We start from the raw sequence: 20,643 nt of genomic DNA, 5'->3' as shown, positions 1-20,643 counted from the left end.
TTCCCAAAGGGATAAAAGCAATTGTCATTCATGAGATCATGGTGGATCCTGATCGTGGTGTCAGCTGATCATGGACTGTGATCACAACAAGACTGCTTGATATACAATATGCCTACTCACATATTCTACCATTACTGGCAATAAGTCCTCCAAATATTTTAAACATTGACACACTTTTCCATTATGTTACAAACTGTATAAAATTGGATTGATAACATTTCCCGTATTCTTTTTTTATTTGGACAATCTAAATTCATGAATGTCTGACATGGTTAACATAATAATTCCTATGGGTAGATATTATATTCATTGTAGTAAACTGCATCCACTAACGCACCACAAGCAGCCCTTTCTGCTTTCTACACGTTGGGATGTATCCATCACTCACACATCCACACTGAGGTCAGAGCTGTAAGAGGCCTGTTGGGGTTCAGTGTCAAAGGTTGGGAATAAAACCAGCAACCCTCCATTAGTAGACGATTCACCCTTCTTCCTGATCCACAGGCTCAAAGTTAAGCCAAAATGATTTAACCTGCAATAACTGGTGTTGTTGTCCACTTTGTGGCAGGTAGTGGAAACCTGCTTATCACTTTTAATGTAAAGTTACGGCAGACTTGCAAACAGATGCTCATTTATAGATCCAGCTACAGTAAACGTCATGTGGAGTTTTTTCTCTCCACTGTTGCCAAGTGTTTGCTCATAGTGAGAATTGTTAGGTTTCTAAGGTTCAACCTTACTATGTAAAGTGCCTTGAGATAATGTTTGCTGTGACTTGAAGCTTTATAAAATTGAATTGAATCTTTCTAAGCTGCTTGGGCTCAGAGAGCATTTCACATGAGATAAATATTATTATAAAATTATAATAATAATAAAATATAAATGCTGTCGTTAGATGTCGTTTTTAGTTTTTTAGAGTGAAAACTATGGTTATATTTCTACATCAGTGCCTTTTGTGTCCCTAAGATATGATCAGTCATGAAACTATAACAGAAAAAAATATGTTAAAATAGAACATTACTATGTCCTCAATACAACATTAAAGTTAAGTCAATTAAATGTAATTTGTAATCATTCCAATGCTGATGAGGGTGAGTTTTTTAGCTATGATTGTCCTACTTCAGCAGGACTTTTAATTATATTATATTGCTTTCAGTAACCCTGTTACCCTCAACAAGAAAAGGATTCAAACAGTTCAAACACAAGAATGTTTCTCTCATCTCTAATGTATACAATATTATCATTTTGGATGTATCATGAGGTTTAACGGGGGGGGGGGGGGGGGGGAGCACACAATATCTATACTGTTTTAACAAATGTTTTAATGTTAAAAAAACAACAGAAAAAAAACTCAACAACAAATAAATACAGTTTCCATATATACAGGCAGTAGAGATATATGACGTCTGTTGTGTTCCTCCTGCTACACAACACCTTTCTGGTCCTCATGAGAGCGCTGATGGAAGACAAAGGACACTGCAGCATCCCAGGAGGCTTTTAGCACCTGGTCCCTCAGGCCCTTTTTGTTGAAGCAGTGGTTCCACTGGGAAAGGTTACTGGTACAGTCAGAGTCCTCTGCAGGAGGCCGAACCTCGCTGCCATTCACACAGCGGTTACAACGAAACCTAATAACAACACAAGAGGCAGGAGGAAAGGCTGCTTGAATACATTGCTCAAGTAGCAGCAGTTTATTTCAGCCCTTGTCTCTGAAATGACTTATCATTGTCAAATCAGTTTCCTTAAATATGTTTCCTAGCATTTCAGGTGTAAGGAAATCTGCTATGTTACGTGTCCTCCTCTATTATCCATTCAACAGCATTATGTTAACATGTTTACTGTTGCTTAGTTTGTTGTCTAGTCTTCTGCATTAGCACCACCTGTTGGACTGAAGCAAAACAGCTTGTTGTGCTGTTGTTTTAGACTCAGTGGAAAACGCAGGTGAACAATGGTCTGGAGGAAAGTTCCATGAAAAAAGTTCCTGTGATTAAAAGGTGTGTTTGGTCGTAATGCTGCAATGCTTTTCCAGAGATTTTTTTCCCAATCAAGTTTCTATCAACCTTCAATTCGATTGTGGACGTTTGTATCGCAATTTCATATTTGGTTTCAAGATATCTTTAAAGTCCTGACCGTGGGCACGAAAAAGTGCACTGAATTCCACAATGATTGAGGTCTGTCATATAGAATCATGCATTAGTAGAGCAATATAAATCAAACAAAAATGCTTTATTGCATTTTCCAGTTTCAAAGCCTTCGTCGCTTGTATTTTCTGTTGACACTTATATTAAAAGAAACTACAAGGCCCAGCCTTTATCATCATCATCACCCTCACTGGTATTAAGCAGTTGGGTAAATGTATTTTAAAACCGAAAGTGTTCTTGATTCTGTATTGTATCAGATCCTTAGAGCCTTGCTGGAGTTTGGTCTGCTAATGTGACATAAGCCTTGAATGCCTTGATTTTTGACTCACAACTGGGGATAATTACAAATAAAATATTGCTTTTTACTGTTATTGTGAAAAATTTGAGGGTGTCCAGATCAATTTTAATATGTCCGACTAGTTATTTGAAATAGTTTCATCTTTATAAAGCTAATTCACTCCTCTGTAGAATCAGCAGAGTAAGCTAGCATACACAACTTGCATGAATAATTATGGTTTATTTTTACTTGTCATGTGTGTCGCTGCTGGTCTCCTCGTTGAGCGTGAAGAGTTCTCGGAGTTCACCCAGAGAGAAGTGGCGCTCCACGTCCTGCTCCTCATCCACCACACAGCTGCTCAGGGCTTTCTTATGGGCCTGCCTCTGCAGGATCTTCTCCTCGATTGTCCCCGTCTGTACACAAAGACAGACCAGTTAGGCTGGGAAACCCTGCAGCCCTGAAACATCTAATACCACGATCTCAACTTTGAAGAACTCTATCAGTAGGTAAGAAGACTGAACCCACAGAGAGCAGTCTGTAGATGTAGCAGGTCTTCTTCTGGCCGTCTCTCCACACCCGGGCCATTGCCTGCTCGTCATTGGCCGGGTTCCAGTCAGGATCAAACATCACCAAGCGATTAGCACCAATCAGATTCAGGCCACATCCACCTGCCTTACTGCTCAGCATGAAGATGAACTCTGGGCTCTGAGGAACAGATGGATCAGAAACTCGTTAACATTTCAGATGTCACAGAATCCTTTCAAACTGAGTTTTCAGCTTACTGATGGATTGTTGAATCTTTCCACAATCTTGGCCCTCTTCTTGATGGACATCGTCCCATCCAATCGAACATAGAGATATCTGTAAAACACCAGGAGAATGGTTGTTACTCGCTTTAAGTGACTCCCCCCCAAAAACACTACAACAATTAAATGATGGTTTCCCAAAAATTACCTTCTAGATCTACATAGTTTCTCAAAGAGGTCCAGTGTTTGTGTGTAGTTGGAGACGAGCACCACTTTGTCACTAGTTGTTGTCCTCGTCATTGCCAGGATGTAATCAAGAACCAGCATTTTCCCTGGAAACAGGAAGACAACTTCAATAAATTCTGCATTTTGATGGCACTCTTCCACTCAAGGCGCTTTACATCGCAATATACATTCACCCATTTACACACATACAGCACTTTCTAAACCTAACACTTTGTCAATCACACATCTCATTCGTTACAGAAGGCGAAGCCGTAAGGGGCATTTGGGGGATTCAGTGTCTTGCCCAAGGACACTGCGGACTGGAGGAAATCTAAGCCAACTGCTGACCATCTGATTAGTGGACAACCGGCCCTACATCTGGACTCACAATCACCAAGCTACACCACAATTATTAAACCTGCAAAAATGGGTGCTTTTGTCCACTTAGGGACTAGAGAACAGTATGCAGTATTCACTCTCAGTTTAGGTCTGGTTTGGTCTCCATCAAATGCTCCTAGACGGGGCTGAACTAAAGTGTTTGTCAGAACCTTTTCACTGAGAACAGCTGCTGCTGGAAACAAGACTGATGAGACAGAACCAAAACAGTGAGGCTTCAGTGAGGCAAGAGGCAAAAGACAACAAGAAGCTCCACAGACATGAGGGGAAATAATTCTCTACAGGTTTGTCACACCTGTCATCTTCAGGAACTCATGTTAAGAGCTGTTGATATGAACATTTTAAATAGAGCCATGTTTCATCCACATTATTTTCAAAGGCCCCATAAAATACAGTGAGGTTTAGGAACTAAATCTCTGACTTTTCACTTCTTTTTACTTTTACTGTTTAATGACTTATCCTGCACACAGGGGTGTTTACTCATTTTGCAGCCAATAATAAAGCTTTCTGGAATTGTTAACTCCTGCCCTGTGACTAGAATTCTGCCATTAGCGACTGGCCCACAGGTTTCATTCAGTTTGATCAATCGGTTAAATCCACAGGCATGGGAGAGCAACAGTAACTTTTAATATTGAACTGCTGGTGTGGGAAATTAACTTTGTAGATTTTGGGTAGATGTTGGGTTAAGACAAATGGTCCCAATGTGATCTTTTGGGGGTTATTCAGATGATGTCTGTATGATACTCTGTGTTCATGTGAGGTAGCAAGATGAGAGTCCACCGACAATGAACTAAAAGAGAACATGAAAAAACCCGTTGAACAAAGGAGGGCCTGATTAACACCTGGAAGTATGATTCAATTAGATAATAAGACAAGACAATCTGAAAGTCTGACAGAACAACCGCGTTCTCTTCATACAGCATTGAACGCTCAACATTCAAGAAGAATGTCTTCTACTGTCAAATCTGAAGCAGGGGCATCCTGCACATTCAGCATTATTGGCTACTGTAACAGCCAATCAATACACACAACAATTCCCTCAATAGCTTCATGTATTTACTGAGCAACCGTAAATAAGCAGAATCAAATAGCTCTAACGTCTGTTTCACTGGGTCTTTAAGCATAATTACAAACTAAAATGTTAATCCAGAAATTACCACTAGCTTCACATGTTGTCCAGGTAAAGAACTTTAGATTACCTTTCAGTTAATCTACTTCTCTTACACATGAGTCAATCATGCTGTATTTCTGGATTACTTTCTTTTTGAACACTATCACAGCTGTATTGGACATGTTCTTACCAGAAAGCTGAGGCTCCACAGCTTTAGTGCAGTATCCCGGTGGAAATAGATCCAGCGCCCCGTCAAAGCCCTCCTCGCCCTCCACACACTTCTCATAGATGAGTGCTGGGTCTAGAACACAGACCAAGCAGCAGATGGTTCTAAATAAAATGGGTACTACTTGGCTGTACTTGAGAAGCCTATCTTTAAAAAGTAACAAGTTTCCGTCTATCACGGATACATTCACTGATGCTACACAGAAAATAGTGCGTTCTATTTGGTTTAAGCACTTACGATTACACAGTTTCTTGAGTGATGTGATGGAAGACAGGGAGGAGACACTTATCTTGCCCTCCTGTAACGTCTCAACAGGTTTGGCCTGTCTCAGGAAACGCTTATAGAGCTCAGTCTGTAGAGGAGTCAGCCTGAAGAGAAACACATAACTTGTTTGAATGAAAACTCTTTTTTCACATATTGTCAATGTTTTGTCATGAAACTGCATTATAAACTGCAGTATTACCATTTAACAAAATTAAGCCATATTTCTCGGCTTCATTTTGTTAAATGTAGAGAAATGTTTCTACTTCAGGTTATGAAAAACACGACTTTAGTATTGGTACTGAACCACAGTTGTATGTGTAAGGTATGTACAGTATATATATATATATATATATATATATATATATATATATATATATATAAAACTTTAGTAATACTTAAACCTAGACAAACATATTCCATCTCTCTTTTTACATCTAAACCTTTATGAAGAAACCTGGTGAATCCACCCACCTGCAACACACAACCTGCTCAATTTTCACAGGGAGATACTTCGACAAGATATCAGACGTTCTCCTGATCAGACACCTGTGGAGGCACAACATGCTCAATATTATAAGGACAGTTAAATACAATCATGTGTTGGCATTTACTATGTTAAATGCATTGAAAAATAAATGAGCAGAAGTGATAAAACACCTGATGACCTAATAGCAGTCTAAGGTAGAAATGAACAATGTGGATAAAATCTTCTTTTACAGTACATTGAATTTTACACAAAGTAGATATGTATATATCATGACAGTTAATTTATAGAATAATTGGTGGTTTATGGATGAAACAAGCAGACAGAAATAAAAAGTATAATTCATCTGATTTAAAAAAACACACATTGGTGAGCCTTTATTATAATCCGCTAGTAAATAGGAAAAACATGTATTAAAAAAATAACATTTTGAAAGGTTATTAAAGTTTTTTTGTGGGGGGGTAGGTGGAGGAAATCTGAAAAAAGAGCAAATAACGAAATTATCCCAGAGCTCTGCACAGCTCACTGTCAGTGTCGATTCTAAACAAACTCATTATTACAGACTTATAATGAGGAGCGACCTTTGGCGTAGATATGAGCTTACTGGAATGAACAATTTGTACCAAAAAAGTACTTGAGACTAGGTGAAAGACAAAGGTTATGTGAGGATGAAATTTCCAAGACACAGGAGAAAGATAATTTAAAAATCGCATATGAAATTTTTATTAAAAGGAAAGTTAACTGAAACATGAAAATAAAATCGAAATAATACACCCTGTGTTGTTACATGTGTGTGCTGACCTGTTGACGATGCTGATGAGCTCCTTGAGTTTCTCCTCTCCAGCGTGTCTGTCTCTGTCACTGGCATCTGCATCTCTACCCTTCAGGATGGGAAGCTCAAAGCGCTTTTTAAACTCCTGAGCTGTGCCTGTCATCAAGATGAAGAAACAAACAAGTAAACAAACAAAGCACAAACTGCAGAAATAACTCAAATGTGTGTGTGTGTGTGTGTGTGTGTGTGTGTGTGTGTGTGTGTGTGTGTGTGTGTGTGTGTGTGTGTGTGTGTGTGTGTGTGTGTGTGTGTGTGTGTGTGTGTGTGTGTGTGTGTGTGTGTGTGTGTGTGTGTGTGTGTGTGTGTGTGTGTGTGTGTGTGTGTGTGTGTGTGTGTCTCTGCTTACCAAGGATCCCAGCATTAACAAAGTGGACCAGGCTGAAGTACTCCAGCAGATCATTCTGGATGGGCGTGCCTGATATGAGTACTCTCCTCTGTGCACTCATGGCATTCAGGGCCTGGTATGTCTGGTTGTCAGAGTTCTTTAGTCGATGGCCCTACACACATACAATTATTTTTTATAATTTATTTGTTTATTTGTTTGTTTGTTTGTTTGTTTAATTAATAGGAAAATGCACACTGATAACGAGACCTGGGTTGGTAACATAAACCCAATAGTTTCAGTTAAGTGATCACACATCTGGTTTGAAACGTGTCAGGTGAAAGTGAATTATGTATGACATTCTAATATCTACTTTAGCTTACTGACATCAGAGTTTGTCCAAAGTCAGTGTGACTAAAGAAAGCCTTGTGGCCCCAACAGAATTGCCAAGGTATAGCTATTTGCTGCCATCAACACAAAATAAACAGTCACACACAAATGTTACACCACTGTAACAGCTGTTCCTGACAGTTCTAAAGAGTAACGGATCAGACGAAATACCTCGTCACAAATGACAAGTCCCACTTTGCCCTTGTGTAAAACCTCAGTGTGCAGTCGAAAGGTCTCATAGGATATGATCAGGATTGGGGTGGGAACTCTCAAACCATGCTGAGACATGAAGTTCACTAGAAATCACAGAAAACAAACCAATGAAGAGACACATTCTCATTACTCCATAACAACTCCTTAAGAAAACCTTTCTCATAACATAAGTTGGTATGTTGTTGTAGGAAACGTCCATGGATGTGGAATGCTATCATTTTGTCTCTGTGCTTGTGAATAATCATTGTGTGGATTTAGTATCAGTGAGTCCAGTCACAGGCCTCTTATATAAAATAAGTATTTTAACCTGAAATCTGAATATTTGGAAAAAGCCCTGAGATGATGATGATGAGTGCAAATTGGTTTGCCTGGAACACATCAAGGAATACATATTGATTACTGCAGCCTTAAAGGCACACAGCATTCTGAAAGACTAAAACCTACAATCCAAGAGCACAGGTGAAGGTAACTGGTAATGGATGTGTGGCCACCTGACATGTATTTTCAATGTGCCCACTGACAATTAGTGTTAACCTGTCTCAAAGGATTGATTATGTTTACGATATGGCCCAAGAGGGGACTTACCAACATATCTCTTTGCTGTGGGTATTCATAATGAGAGGGAAGGAAGAGATTAACTACCTAGCTGCTTATCGATTGCATCCTTTGAACCTCCATCAATGGCCACTGGTGTGATGCGTCCTCCCAGCCACTTTCCTACTTCATTGTACCAGTTGCGAACTAGACTAGAAGGTGAAACCACAATGACCTTGTCTATCTCTGGCTTAGCATCAGGGCTTTGGCGTAGCAAGGTCCACATTAGGGCGATGCACTGCAAAGTCTTCCCCAAGCCCATCTCATCAGCCATGATGCAGCCATATGATTCTGAGATGCGTCTGCCTGTCACACACTCCCACAGGAACTTTACCCCCTGTGGGAAACAAAAGACATCATTTTCAACTTCAAAGACAAAATCTTATCGTTACACCAGCTGTTTATCCCTGGTTCTCCTCACATCTTATGGATGAAGACTGTAAGATGTAATTAAAGGTGAGAGAAGAAGCTTGTAAGTGGAACTATACTTGACTTTGTTCTGTCACCCTACTGTTTGTAATGTCTAAGAGTGAACTGACTTCTCAATCCACCAACAAAAGGCCAAATCAATATCAAAAGATTCTACATCTCTATGGTTTAACAGTGTTGTTGTGATTTTTTCACATTTGTTTAGTACAGGAAAAAAATCGTTTACCTCTCTCTGATGGGGTCTGAGCACTTTTCCTAAAACTGGATCCACGACAACATGGACTGGCAGTTTTTCTCTGAGCAGGAAAAAGAGGGATCTTTTTATTACATACATTTACATTTGTCCACTGTTGATTAATCAATGAAACATATGTTCTTGAAGTCCATATTCTAGATGTGTGTAGTCAATCATTTATGTGTCTGCCTAAACAATATGGTATGTGACAACTGTCAGATAGATATGCAACAGATCACTGTGAGGTGATGATGGGCGGCAGATTGCCAACTCATTGTCTGTATTTATTTCGCACTTTTCTAGTGTTGATGACCACTCAAGGTGCTTTACTATACAGTTTTGCCATTTACCCATTCACACACACACACATTTATACAGTGCATCTATGTGCATCACTTACTCTGTCATACATCGTTCATACACTGTGGGCACAGCTGTCAGGGGCAATTTGGGATTCAGTATCTTGCTTGAGGCATGTGAAATTTGGGGGGGATTGAACCGCCAATTCAGGTTAGTGGACGAAACTTAACTGTAGTAAATACAGTACCAACTGTGTCGCAGACAGATGGCAAACATAAGTTGATGTAATTATTGAAGACACATCTTATGGAAATCAACTAAGAGATTATTTGATGGAGGGAGGTACCTACTTGTCAGCTTTGATCAGGTCATGAGCACTCAGATTCGGGGGCTCATAAAGAACCAAAGCATCCTCTGCAAAGGGATCGTGAAGTGCTTTCCTCACTCCTGCACGCTTCAGACCAAGTGCCCTGATTCCCAGCGCCCCTTTGGGAAATGAAGCAGTGAAATGAATCCTTTGTAATGTCATGTAATGCACTAGACATAAGTAGATGTAAGAGAAGCTGTATTGATGAGAGAAATGTTACCTGTGTAATTTTGAATCGGAATTTTAAATGGCTTGGAGAGGATACTTCGAATAAATGCCTCCTGTGGATAAGTTACCCAAGTCAAGTTACCCAAGTCATGGCATCAAGCAGTAACCATTACTGCATTTGTTTACAACATGTGTGCAAAGATTACACTACCAGACAGTGCTTACATGTTTTTCACCATCCACACATGCAGGCCAGTTGTTGAGCTGAGTCAGAGGCTTTCTGAAAGGAGAAATATGGTTCTCTCTCATCTCATTATCTCTTTTTCTTTTTTTGTCCTGTGAAGAGGCACAACACACATTTCAATTTCAACACTCACATTCTCATCCTAACCATTTCTCTACTAACTAAATCATACAATTTCTTCCCGATTTCCAAACAAGAGGCCTTATGAAGAAAAACTGTGACTCACTTATCTCCATAAATGACACATTACAAACATGAGAGAGCATTACGTAAGCTGCTTTCACTAAACTATAGAAAACTAATGCTTCCCAGTGATTCAGCAATTAAGTGTTTACAAAATGAAAATAGGCTGTTGTTGTAGTGTCTGCAGACATGTTGTACAAGGTCTGTGAATATTCCAGCAAGTAAGAAGACATCCAACTCATCATTATTATTATTATCATCAGCACCATCACTATCACTATTTTTATTACCACCAGTGTCTGGCTGTGGTGGCTACGAAGTCGAATTTGTGTTGATCAAAGATGCTTCAGGTTTAACTCTCCTTTTGACAGTGGTTTACTTGTTACTGGGTCAAGTCACCATGGTAACTCAACTACTGATCAGGTCAGCTGACTCAATGAACTCTTTTAAGTCCCTTCTGAAAACATACTTTTATCGGAGAGCCTTTCCTGATTTTACCTGAGTCTTTACTGTCTTTTAAATTATTGAGCATTTTACATGGCCCTTGTATACACTAATGTATTTTACCTGTTTCTTCTCAACCTGATTTTTTACGACCGGTCTGTTTTGTTTTTTTGCTGCCTTTGTAAAGCACTTTGTAACATATGTTTTGAAAAGTGCTCTATAAATAAAGATTATTATCATTATAGTAAAGCACCTTGGTTCAGCACCTGCTTTTTTAAATATACTATAGACAGATATGAGACTTGACTACATACATACACCTATTCTAGCTCCATGTTAAGGTGTAGGAAAGGAAACCAACATTTTACTGATCCAGTTGATAACCATTGTCATAACACAGGTTATCAGGGCGGCTGTGAACCCAGATTACATGAGATCTACTGGCTGTGCCTAAGTGGCTCCGCAGACCAGACCCGGGTCACCCCCACCTCCACACAGGTGGTTCACACGGTGTAGTTCAGTGATGTGTTCGAGTCCCACTAACTCACGGTTCTACATGTCCACTCCTCGTCCTCACAGGAGTCACCCCCCTGCCTCCGCTTAGCGACCTGACTGGGAGCCAGACTCCTCCTCTGATAAGGAAAGCATTAGTTACACAGTGTAGTTAGGAGTCTGCAGCGTCAGGGAACAAACACGGACACTTTGTCTCACTCACCATTTTCTAACGTTCAGCGCCTGTTGCCCAGGAAACGCGTCACTCCCATGTTTATCTGCGAGAGGTGGAGCACTCAGCAGACAGTGACCTTCACCTCAGCTGCTGTCAGTCCAGTGAAGAGCTCATAGTAGTCTTCATTACAGACACACGGCGGTGCCCCTCCGGTTTACAGCCACTCCGTTTCTATCAAAGTTCGCGCTAAATGTTACACAACAGTACGGCAAGCCCAAAAGGTCATACTAACTGTTGTGTGCCTGCTGTAGTGCGCCGCCGGCTGGGAGACAGCTGACATTGCAATCTCTACGCCATACTGCAGTGCCCTTTCTAAACCTGCGTGTTTGGAATGGACTGTTCGCTGTGTGGATGCTCAGGACTCACCTGAGAGTTATTCACTGAGTCCTCCTCAAACAGCTCGATAATATACTGCCACTGTCTGATTGTGTGTGTGCTGAGCTTCTTACACACAGTCTATGGTGCAGACTCAGTAAAAAGTCTTAAGTCATAAAATGAAACAGAATTAGCTTTTTAACTGAGGTTTACATAAATTTGAATGATGAGGACGAGGAAGTGATGACAGATATCATCACCTGTGAATGTCTCTGTCCAAAATGGCAAAATAAAAATAATTAAATGATCAAAATTATCTGGCGGCAATTTTGTTGGATTTTGGTCTCACCCAGTTGCCGACTGCTGCTGTAGTTTATCTGAAGACAGAAGAGGACATGCTTCCTCTTAACTGCTTATCCTTTGAATGTCACAGGTGGAAACTACACAGCTGACCTTGGGTGAGACGTGGGTTCACTGCATGTCTCTACACTGTGGCCGAGGTTGGAGCACCCTAAACAAAACCTAATAGTGTGGATGTAGCCCATGAAACCGAGGCAGACACAGGGAGAACATGCAATCCCACTCCTCCCTGCTTTTGTCCAGTGTCACCAAATCAAAGTCTTGATATCACATAGTTTCGTCTCTGCTGCATCTTTTTCTCATTTCTTCTCATTGCTTTCCTCCTGTCTCTGCATCAGTATCATCTTAATTTCTGTCCTGCTGAAATTAGCTGTTGTTAATTTTTCTAACCTCCCTTGCAACATTAGTTGCCATCTGATCTCATACCAGCGCTATGTGCCGGTACCCAATCCTTTCAATGATCCCCTCTTCACTGATATTGACTGAATTATGAATCTTCATCTTAAACACCATCTCTGCTTTCTCCTCATCTCTCACTGCAGTTTTTTTTCACAATTATGTACATTTATATCAACAAAATAGTGTTATGGATATGATTATACAAATGGTATATAAAAGGTTAAAACCAGCTACAATATTAAAAGATTGCATACATGTATGTGTTGGTGCATGAGAAATATGTTACGTTATATAACGCTAACAAGCACCATTCTGCTGCCAGTGAAAACCTGTTAGAAACCTGAGATACTTAATAGTATATTTTCCTCCCAATACTCCTTAATGTCTGCTTTAGTAAAGTTGAGTGCATCAAGTTTGTTTTGTTGTTGTTTTCACAATGTGGTTCTACACGTAGTACTTTGGCCCCAACCAAATGTTCGGATGCCCAAAGATTTGGTTTTTCTCTTTTTTTGGTTGAAAAAAATTCATCTGTGAACAATTTTCTTTTTTTCAATTCTAATGGTCAGGTTAGTAAATTATTTTTATCTTGTACAAGTAACATGATTTCATATTTCTGATTATATCACGTTTAAACATTTATTTTGTCCCTATTCTCCCCAGGTTTTCTATTTTCCTCAGGTCATTTCAACAAAGTCATCTGCGCTAAAAGCTGCTGGTAGTGTTTGTGTCATCTTTTGATGTGGTGATGCTGGTGGTTGTGTTAATAGTCCATGTGAAACCTCTGTGGGAACGGTGCGTGCAACATTGACAGTCGGATGATTACAGTGTTATGCATTATAGACAGATGACTGGATACCCTCTGTTTTAAATACTATTACTACCACAATTGGAATCTGCTGGGATATTCAATCACAAATCCACAGGATACAGTGTGAGGGTTGAACTTGGCCAGTCAGTCAGTGCCGCTGGTCTTCTCAGCTCATTGGTTGTGATTGATAGATGGTAATTGTTGGATTAATTAGATGAACTATGTGAAAGTCATGGTGGAGTTAATGGGCCAGATAGATGATTACAAACACACACACACACACACACACACACACACACACACACACACACACACACACACACACACACACATCCTTTAATTTACAAAACATAGGAACATGGAAATATCTTTAGAGTTTTTAGTTTTTTAGGGATACAAAACACTGTATTTCCATTGAATGGTAAATTTTTAGATTTTGTGCTGACTTTTCAAGAACATGCTTTTCCTTCAAACCAAGTGGAAAGAACATTTATTTCATTTTCCTTCCCTTTGTATGTTCTATGTTTTTAGATTTCAATTACAATTCAAGTTTTTAAAAGAAAAATGCACGTTTATTTTTCTTATCGTTTGACCAGAAATCTCCACTTCAGTATCATTAACCAACATTTTTATTCTAAAGGTTCTTACAGAGAGGTTTGCTCATATGTCATTCACAATTTATATATAGAGAATTTTATTCATGAAAGTGGAGTGTTAAAAACCGATATCCAAAATCCTGTCTGTAAAAACATTTGCCTCTAATATGTCAACACATAAAGCACACACTTTGAACCTGGTTTAATAGAATCTTCTGATTTCTGTTTTGGAAACGTATGCAAATGAATGAATCTTAATCAGATAATACCTTATTTGTATATTCAAACATAACCTATTGCCTTTTCACTGTTGGTTTCTTTTGAGAGGTTAGCTGTAGCTCTTTATTCCTCTGGAAACAGGTGTCTGCTGTAACATGTAATAGAGCACAACCAGCTAACATGAACCTGACCTTCTTTAGCAACCTCACACTTTCAGTATGTACAACTGCCTCTAGTTCAGTTAACGACTTTGGTTCAACCTGAATATTACATTGGTGTCAATAAATTAGTAGAGTAGGAGCCAGAGCCTTAAGTCATCAAGCTCTTCTTCTGTGGAATCATCTCCCAGTTTCAGATTGGGAGCCAGAGAATCCTCATTCTCTTTATAGAGTAGGCTTAAATCCTTTTTGATAAAGCGTATAGTTAGAGCTGGCTCAGATCTCTCTTGGATCTGCTCTTAGTTAAGTTGCTATAGGTCTAGATTGTCAGGGAAATATGACACATGGAGCTTCCATTTCCTCCTCTCCCTCTTCATCACATTAACATCTCATCAATTCATGTTATGGTTTGTCTACTTTCCCGGAGTCCTTGTGTTTTATCATTGCATATATATATATACTACCATTACTAGCAACATCGCTATCATTTTATTTCATTGCTGCTCCCTCCCTCTATGTCAGAGTTTTTAATTAGTATAAAACTTTAAAGATCGATACACCTCTCAATGTATCTTCGACTGTGTCTTTTCTCATGAATGTTGTGAATATGGATATTTTATTGACATGCCTATTACACAGGGCATCTATTGCATTTCTGTCAATTCTGGGAGAGGGATTCTTCAAATGAGGCTAGAGGCTGATCTCTGTCATTCCCAGCTAAAAGGGCCTTTAGGTGGTTTTTCCTTATTCTTTTTGAGGGTTAAGGACAGAGGATGTCGCACCTTGTTGAACCCTGTGAGGCAATTGTGATTTGTGAATATGGACTGTCCAAATAAAATTTGTTTTATTTAATTGATTGATTAACACCTGTTGGTTAAAACTGTTTAATCACGAACTGGGCTATACACATGTTAACTACTTATCTGGAAAGTCTGTCAAATATTTCACTGGAATAATTTTTTATTTGAAAGTCTAAAACGTCCTATTGACACACCAATTCAATTAAATTCAGTTTTATTTGTATGGCACCAAATCACAAGATACATTATCTCAAGATAATTTACACAGAAAAGTCGAGACCTTAAAAAATTATCGAGGAACCCATCAGTTCCCACAATGAGGAGCATTAACTGTGGAGAGAAAAAACGACCCGTAAACAGGAAGAAACCTTTAGAACTAGATTCATCATGAGTGATTATCTACCTCAACAGGTTGGGATGAGAGGAGAACAATGATGGAGAGAGGAGAGGTGGGTGAAAAAGAGGGGAGATATGAGAGAAAAAGAGGGGCAGGTGGAAGAGAGGGGGAGAGAGAGGAGAGAGAGAGAGACCAGGGACAGTTGTGCCATATTTAAGCTCTGTCAGACTGGTTATACTGTAGAGGACACAAGATTCACAAGAACTCTGTGAAGAGTACAGTGAAATAAACTGGATTCATGTTTACAGCAGCAGTAACTTCACCAGAAGAAGAATATATCAAGAGGGAACAGACAAATTAGGTGACTAATTTCATGATGTGACTGATGTGGGGTGGGGTCTCTCAAAATGGATCAATGCACAATAAACCAAAGTCAGATAAAAGTTTTAAATGTTTTATTACTAACAATGTACAAAACAGTGGCCAGAAGGCATTTTAGAATACACTGAATATATTCAAGATAATACAGTACCATGATGAATATGAAGACTATGAACACTTCTTATATGAGGTTAATAGGTGAATACTGTGCTACTGGGTTGTGATATACAGTACAGTGCCGATCCTAGTGTAAGAGCACTACAGCAGCCCTTGGTAGTGTCCACTGGCAGAATATGTATGTGTGTGAAAGACGTGTTATACACAAAGACCCAGTTGTGGTTAGGGCATGAAGGTGAACCCCATCTCAGTTACACTTTGTCTGGAGTCTTGCTCATTAAGTGTTATAAGCAAGTTTTGGGCCTGAATGATTGTAACTTGTGTGAATTGAACACCCCTGTCTCCCTAAAGCTATGTGTCTATACAGAAACAGTAGCAATACATTTGATATAACATGTAACCACAACATGATTATGTTTCCTATATACACAATGGGGACATTTTATTTTTATTTATATACTTGACTAATAAATTAATAAATTGACTAATGCACTGATACTGAACATATCAGTAAAATGTTCACAGTGTTAGTTGTTGTAGAACAACCTCCACTTGTAGTGACAAAACTGTTGTTAAGAAAAAGCTCTTAGTTAAGGTCAGTGAAAGCTCAGTAGTCTAGTTTCATGAGTAAAAGTTCACAGTGACTCTAGACACAACATGAATGTTCACTGATAATCAACCAAAGCCACCATTGTTGATGAACATTATGCAGAGTGTCAGGGCCCACTGACAGTGACAGTCATGCACTGCTTCCATCTGATATCACCTCAACCCCCTCAACCAGACTCTTCTGCTTCTGATAAATTCATTGAAAAGAAAATGTTAACTCTGACAATAATGACGGATTCTGTTTCTGACAAGACACAAAGTTGTATAGAAACATAATTTGTAGGTGACAGGGAAGATTTAACTAAAGTCTGAACTCTGTCCTTCACAGAACTGTGGGTATATATGTAATACAAGTAATACCTGGCTACTTCATTGAGATTAAACATCCTGCGACCAAATTTAATGCAAATACATAATAAATAAAATAATTTAAAACAATAAATACTCTTATGTACAGTAAGGCAACATGATGCATAGCATCTAACAGAGAAGTTACATTTTGACTTTAACAGTGACAAAAGGCCTCAGAAACCACTTAATTACACACGGTGAAAGCACAGACAACCAATATTTCAAAACAGATAATACTTTTTCATAATCAAAGAATCTCACATATCACTAATATGTGAAGTATACTAGGGAGTCCTACATTTTGAGAAACATGCCTGTGGATAGTCAAATGATTAACCTGGATCATTTAATGGTCAGGGAGAGGAAGAATCTGTTGTCTTTCAGTTGTAAAAACCTTTTCATTCAAAATGAAAAAAATATCTGTCAGGTAAAAGTTATGAAAAACAAAGAAATTACTATGTATCACTATGTCACATTTAAAATTCAAAACACATGTTAACAGGACAAAGTTTTACCCTCGCTAGTAACATATTTCATTGTGTTTTGTGAATTTTTTCCATGCCAAATAAAAATCAAATCACAGCACAGAAAATAAAGTGAGGAAGTGTACTGCATCTCTATGTTGTCCAGCAGAAAGCAGTGCTGAGCCGCTCTTACTGGCTACTACACAGCACTGCCTTTAGTTTCCATCAGGTGGTGTAGAAGATACCTCTCTTTTTGGATTGGACAGTTCCAGGACCACCTTCACAATGTTTGTGATTGTAAGTGAGTGACTGAGCCACACCATTGGTCTGTTGGACTATTCCCATTGGCTGTTGCTCTTTTAAAATGATTTGGTGCAATAGTGAGTGCAACTCAATTCTTTTGATTGCTCTGATCCTCTTAGCTCCCATGTCACAGTTAAAACAGAAACTACCAAGTAAGGTGGGACACTCCACTGGGCCATAGGATTTCATTCACAGAGCTTAGACGAAGACATTCAATTTAAGTCTGTATGGAAAAAAAAAGAACAAACAGTACAATTTTCCTTTTCACATGCCCATAAACATTGTTTTTAAATGGAGACACAGCCCCTTTCCACCCACAGCTCAGGGACAAAAAACAGGCACTTTCTCAGGTGACACAGGCTGCTAAACAATGGATACATATAGAGGAAATGCATATATTACATATAAATGTGTATTGTATTTTATGTTATTCTTTGTTTGATTTGCTTTTGACTCCGTAAATCTTCTTGCAGTAACTTTATAGACTGTGGTTTGAATGATGTGCTCACAATTTTAATAGAAACTAGAATTACCGCACTGGGGTTGCATGCCTCCGCCAACCAGTACAGTTTCTGTGTACATATTTCTACATATATTTTTTTTACATAAAGGTCACTGTTACCTTTACCTTTGACAACTGAAACACAGTAGCATGAGGTCCTTGTGACCTTTGACCTTGGGCTACCAAGATGGAATCCGAGCTCAAGTGAATGTTTGCGCCAAATGTGAAAGAATTCCCTTGAGTCGTTTCGGAGATATTGCATTCATAAGTTTCACGGAATTTTTCACCTAATTCCTCCGGCCAATGGCTATTGCTGGTGCGGAGGCATAAAAACAGATTCTTATCAAAACATTTATCTGAGGTGAAACAGCAGCAAAACTATTATTGGACAACACATCACGTAATCTTTGCAAATACACACATTGGGTCGTACCGTGCTGTAAACACCTGGAGACTGAAGACTGATCCAGCTGTGCCATCGTTATCAGAAACACATGCTGTTTCACATGACAGTTCTCTCCCGAACATTCTTATATGGAAGCAACTGAAAAAAAATGAGAAACACCCCTGGTCCAATCCAAACAGGTAGCCAAGCTCTGTTAAGCTGAAAGGATACACAATCCAGTGAGCCCAAAGCTGTCTGCTTTACTTATATGATGCATCTTGCTGGCTATGTACTGTATATGTTTGAAGCTGTTTGTTGCAACAAACAAGTTTTCTTACCAAAACTATGAGTAGAATTCAGACATGTACTCTTTTATTAATTTCAAAGAATGGTCTGTCTCCTGATACAATGAGCTGGTCCTGTGGGATTTTGTTCGGACCTTTATTTGTGATAATTTTGTTAGAAATTGCTTTAATGGTTTCTGTTTACTTTATAGACACTAGAATCTCTATTTTCTCCTGTCATAAAAACATGAGATGTAATTGAAAGGAAATGTGCAGCTTCATGTGTGGGCTTGGCTGTAAGCATTCTTCAGATAATCTTCAATAACAAAAAACAACGGAAAATTAAGTCTTTCAGTGAGCCTATAGTGAGGCAGAACCAACTGTAGTAATACACATCTGTGGAGGTGCTTTGTTATCCTGGTGCTATATGTGGAAACATGCTTTTCAGAGATACACAGTGCCAACACACAAAGTAAAAACAGGCAAATGCTTATTATAAATATTTTTAGACTAGTTTTCAATGCAGCTCGACACAAAAATGTAGAATGAATACTGTCTTTATAACTGGTCAGATGTGCAAGGGCTGGAAACTGCAAAGTATATGTGGTCCACTCACGTAACATAAACATCTCATACCCATGATACTGCAGCATAACATTTAGATCCAGAGCCAGCATTTAACACTATGAAACTGATAATAGTAATAATAATAATAATATGTTATAACTGCAGATAATGTAAATGTAAGCCCCTCAACCCTAAAATGATAAGCCGTTAGATAATGGATACATGTATCATACACACATTTAAGATAAGAATTTTAACTGTGTGTACAAAGACAAACAAACATGTAAATCTCTGGCCACTGCAAAGAGCTGGCAAAAAAACGATTGATAGTGTTGGTTGGGAAGCCAGTAAAGGATAATGTCCTGTTCTTTGCACTTGAAAAATAACCATATGCTAGGTTGTTACATACAAAACGCAATATTGTTGTATCATGTACAAAAGGCTGTTTCATTCAACATTTTTATTTTTACATTTAAATTATAGGTAGTTTGTTATATTATTAGCTTTCATTAGCCTTAAGCATAGTTTAGTTCTCATAACCATAATCTCTTCTTCACATTTGCTGTACTGGTACAATGCAGTTGCATTGAAAATGAAGATGCATTGGAATGAGTGACTGAATTGTTTAGTACAGTCTTTTTGTGGTAACTGAAAGCAGTTTTCTTATTCAATTTTGCAGAAGTTATTTGTGACAAAGTCACAGTCTACATGCTTCTTGTTTGGGTGATGACATGTGACTTCAATACACGTTGTCTGCTCTACAACAGTAATACACGAGCAAAGGAAAGTTAATCTGAATTTACAGACTTGTGTTGTTTAAACTACAGGTCGACTGAGTGGTATCATGTCACAGCTTATCTGAAAATAGCCCAAGTGGTGAAAAGTCTGTCAGTCAGGCCGACGTTTGGCTCATGACTATATTTATGATGGTATCCTACTATAGTCTGTTGACAGAGTTGTAAACAAGCTGAGCTAAAACAAGTTCTCGAGTGGCATGTACTAGGAAACATGGATGTGGTTAGTGACATACCTTCAGGGTTATACCCTGGGTTTTCAGGGTTACACCAGTGGTTCACATTTTTATCGGGATACATAAATGTGGTAGCTTCACACCTAATCAGGTTTTGTCTGAGATAATGGACCAAGGCATATAAAAGCACTGCCAAGTTTCCAATAAATTATCTTGGAAAATGACATTAAGACTCATGTAGATGAGGGTGGAGCTTGGTGTGTCGATTGTCAGAGGGTCTCAATGGAGGCCAGAATATTCAAGGACCAGCAAGCCCCTTTGCTTTTTCTGTTTAGGGCTCAGGACAGAGGATGATCCACCTTGTTAAGCGGGGCTATACAAATAAAATGTGATTGATTGATGATTT

The 20,643-nt window shown here is 38.9% G+C and overlaps 1 protein-coding gene and 2 long non-coding RNA genes across 5 annotated transcripts; all 3 read right to left on the bottom strand.

The window, feature by feature from the left end:
• Window positions 1-1,300: 1,300 nt before the first annotated feature.
• rad54l (RAD54 like) lies at window positions 1,301-11,656 on the bottom strand. Of its 3 annotated transcripts, none has more exons than XM_034584059.1 (18): window positions 11,301-11,656; window positions 11,130-11,217; window positions 9,940-10,047; window positions 9,767-9,827; window positions 9,530-9,665; window positions 8,871-8,940; window positions 8,264-8,552; window positions 7,580-7,704; window positions 7,043-7,193; window positions 6,666-6,792; window positions 5,852-5,926; window positions 5,354-5,484; window positions 5,081-5,191; window positions 3,367-3,490; window positions 3,195-3,273; window positions 2,938-3,117; window positions 2,662-2,825; window positions 1,301-1,622 (listed from the first exon to the last, which is right to left on the bottom strand). In XM_034584059.1, exons 3-18 carry the CDS (start codon window positions 10,021-10,023, stop codon window positions 1,421-1,423), a joined length of 2,109 nt encoding a protein of 702 aa, XP_034439950.1. In that variant the 5' UTR covers window positions 10,024-10,047; window positions 11,130-11,217; window positions 11,301-11,656; the 3' UTR covers window positions 1,301-1,420. The 3 variants fall into 3 exon arrangements, with proteins under 3 accessions (XP_034439950.1, XP_034439949.1, XP_034439951.1); XM_034584058.1 differs by having other exon boundaries at window positions 9,940-10,050; window positions 11,134-11,217; XM_034584060.1 differs by lacking the exon at window positions 11,301-11,656 and having other exon boundaries at window positions 9,940-9,994; window positions 11,134-11,205.
• A 7,156-nt stretch (window positions 11,657-18,812) lies between these two features.
• Window positions 18,813-19,065, bottom strand: LOC117760786. The gene is made up of 2 exons (XR_004613728.1): window positions 18,915-19,065; window positions 18,813-18,855 (listed from the first exon to the last, which is right to left on the bottom strand). It is a non-coding gene; the product is annotated as an uncharacterized LOC117760786 (long non-coding RNA).
• Window positions 19,066-19,695: 630 nt separating this feature from the next.
• On the bottom strand, window positions 19,696-20,557 carry LOC117760785. Its single transcript, XR_004613727.1, has 2 exons — window positions 20,071-20,557; window positions 19,696-19,834 (listed from the first exon to the last, which is right to left on the bottom strand). It is a non-coding gene; the product is annotated as an uncharacterized LOC117760785 (long non-coding RNA).
• Window positions 20,558-20,643: the final 86 nt, after the last annotated feature.

This window comes from Hippoglossus hippoglossus, chromosome 4 (assembly GCF_009819705.1).
Source record: "Hippoglossus hippoglossus isolate fHipHip1 chromosome 4, fHipHip1.pri, whole genome shotgun sequence".
Classification (NCBI taxonomy): domain Eukaryota; kingdom Metazoa; phylum Chordata; class Actinopteri; order Pleuronectiformes; family Pleuronectidae; genus Hippoglossus; species Hippoglossus hippoglossus.
This window is presented reverse-complemented; position numbering and strand designations above follow the sequence as displayed.

Excerpts from the sequence above, each read along its gene's own strand:
- rad54l (XM_034584058.1), bottom strand. Across the intron at positions 9,828-9,939 it reads GTGTGGATGGTGAAAAACAT|GAGGCATTTATTCGAAGTAT; the intron begins GTAAGCACTGTC and ends ACTTATCCACAG. Across the intron at positions 2,826-2,937 it reads ACATCTACAGACTGCTCTCT|ACGGGGACAATCGAGGAGAA; the intron begins GTGGGTTCAGTC and ends CTTTGTGTACAG.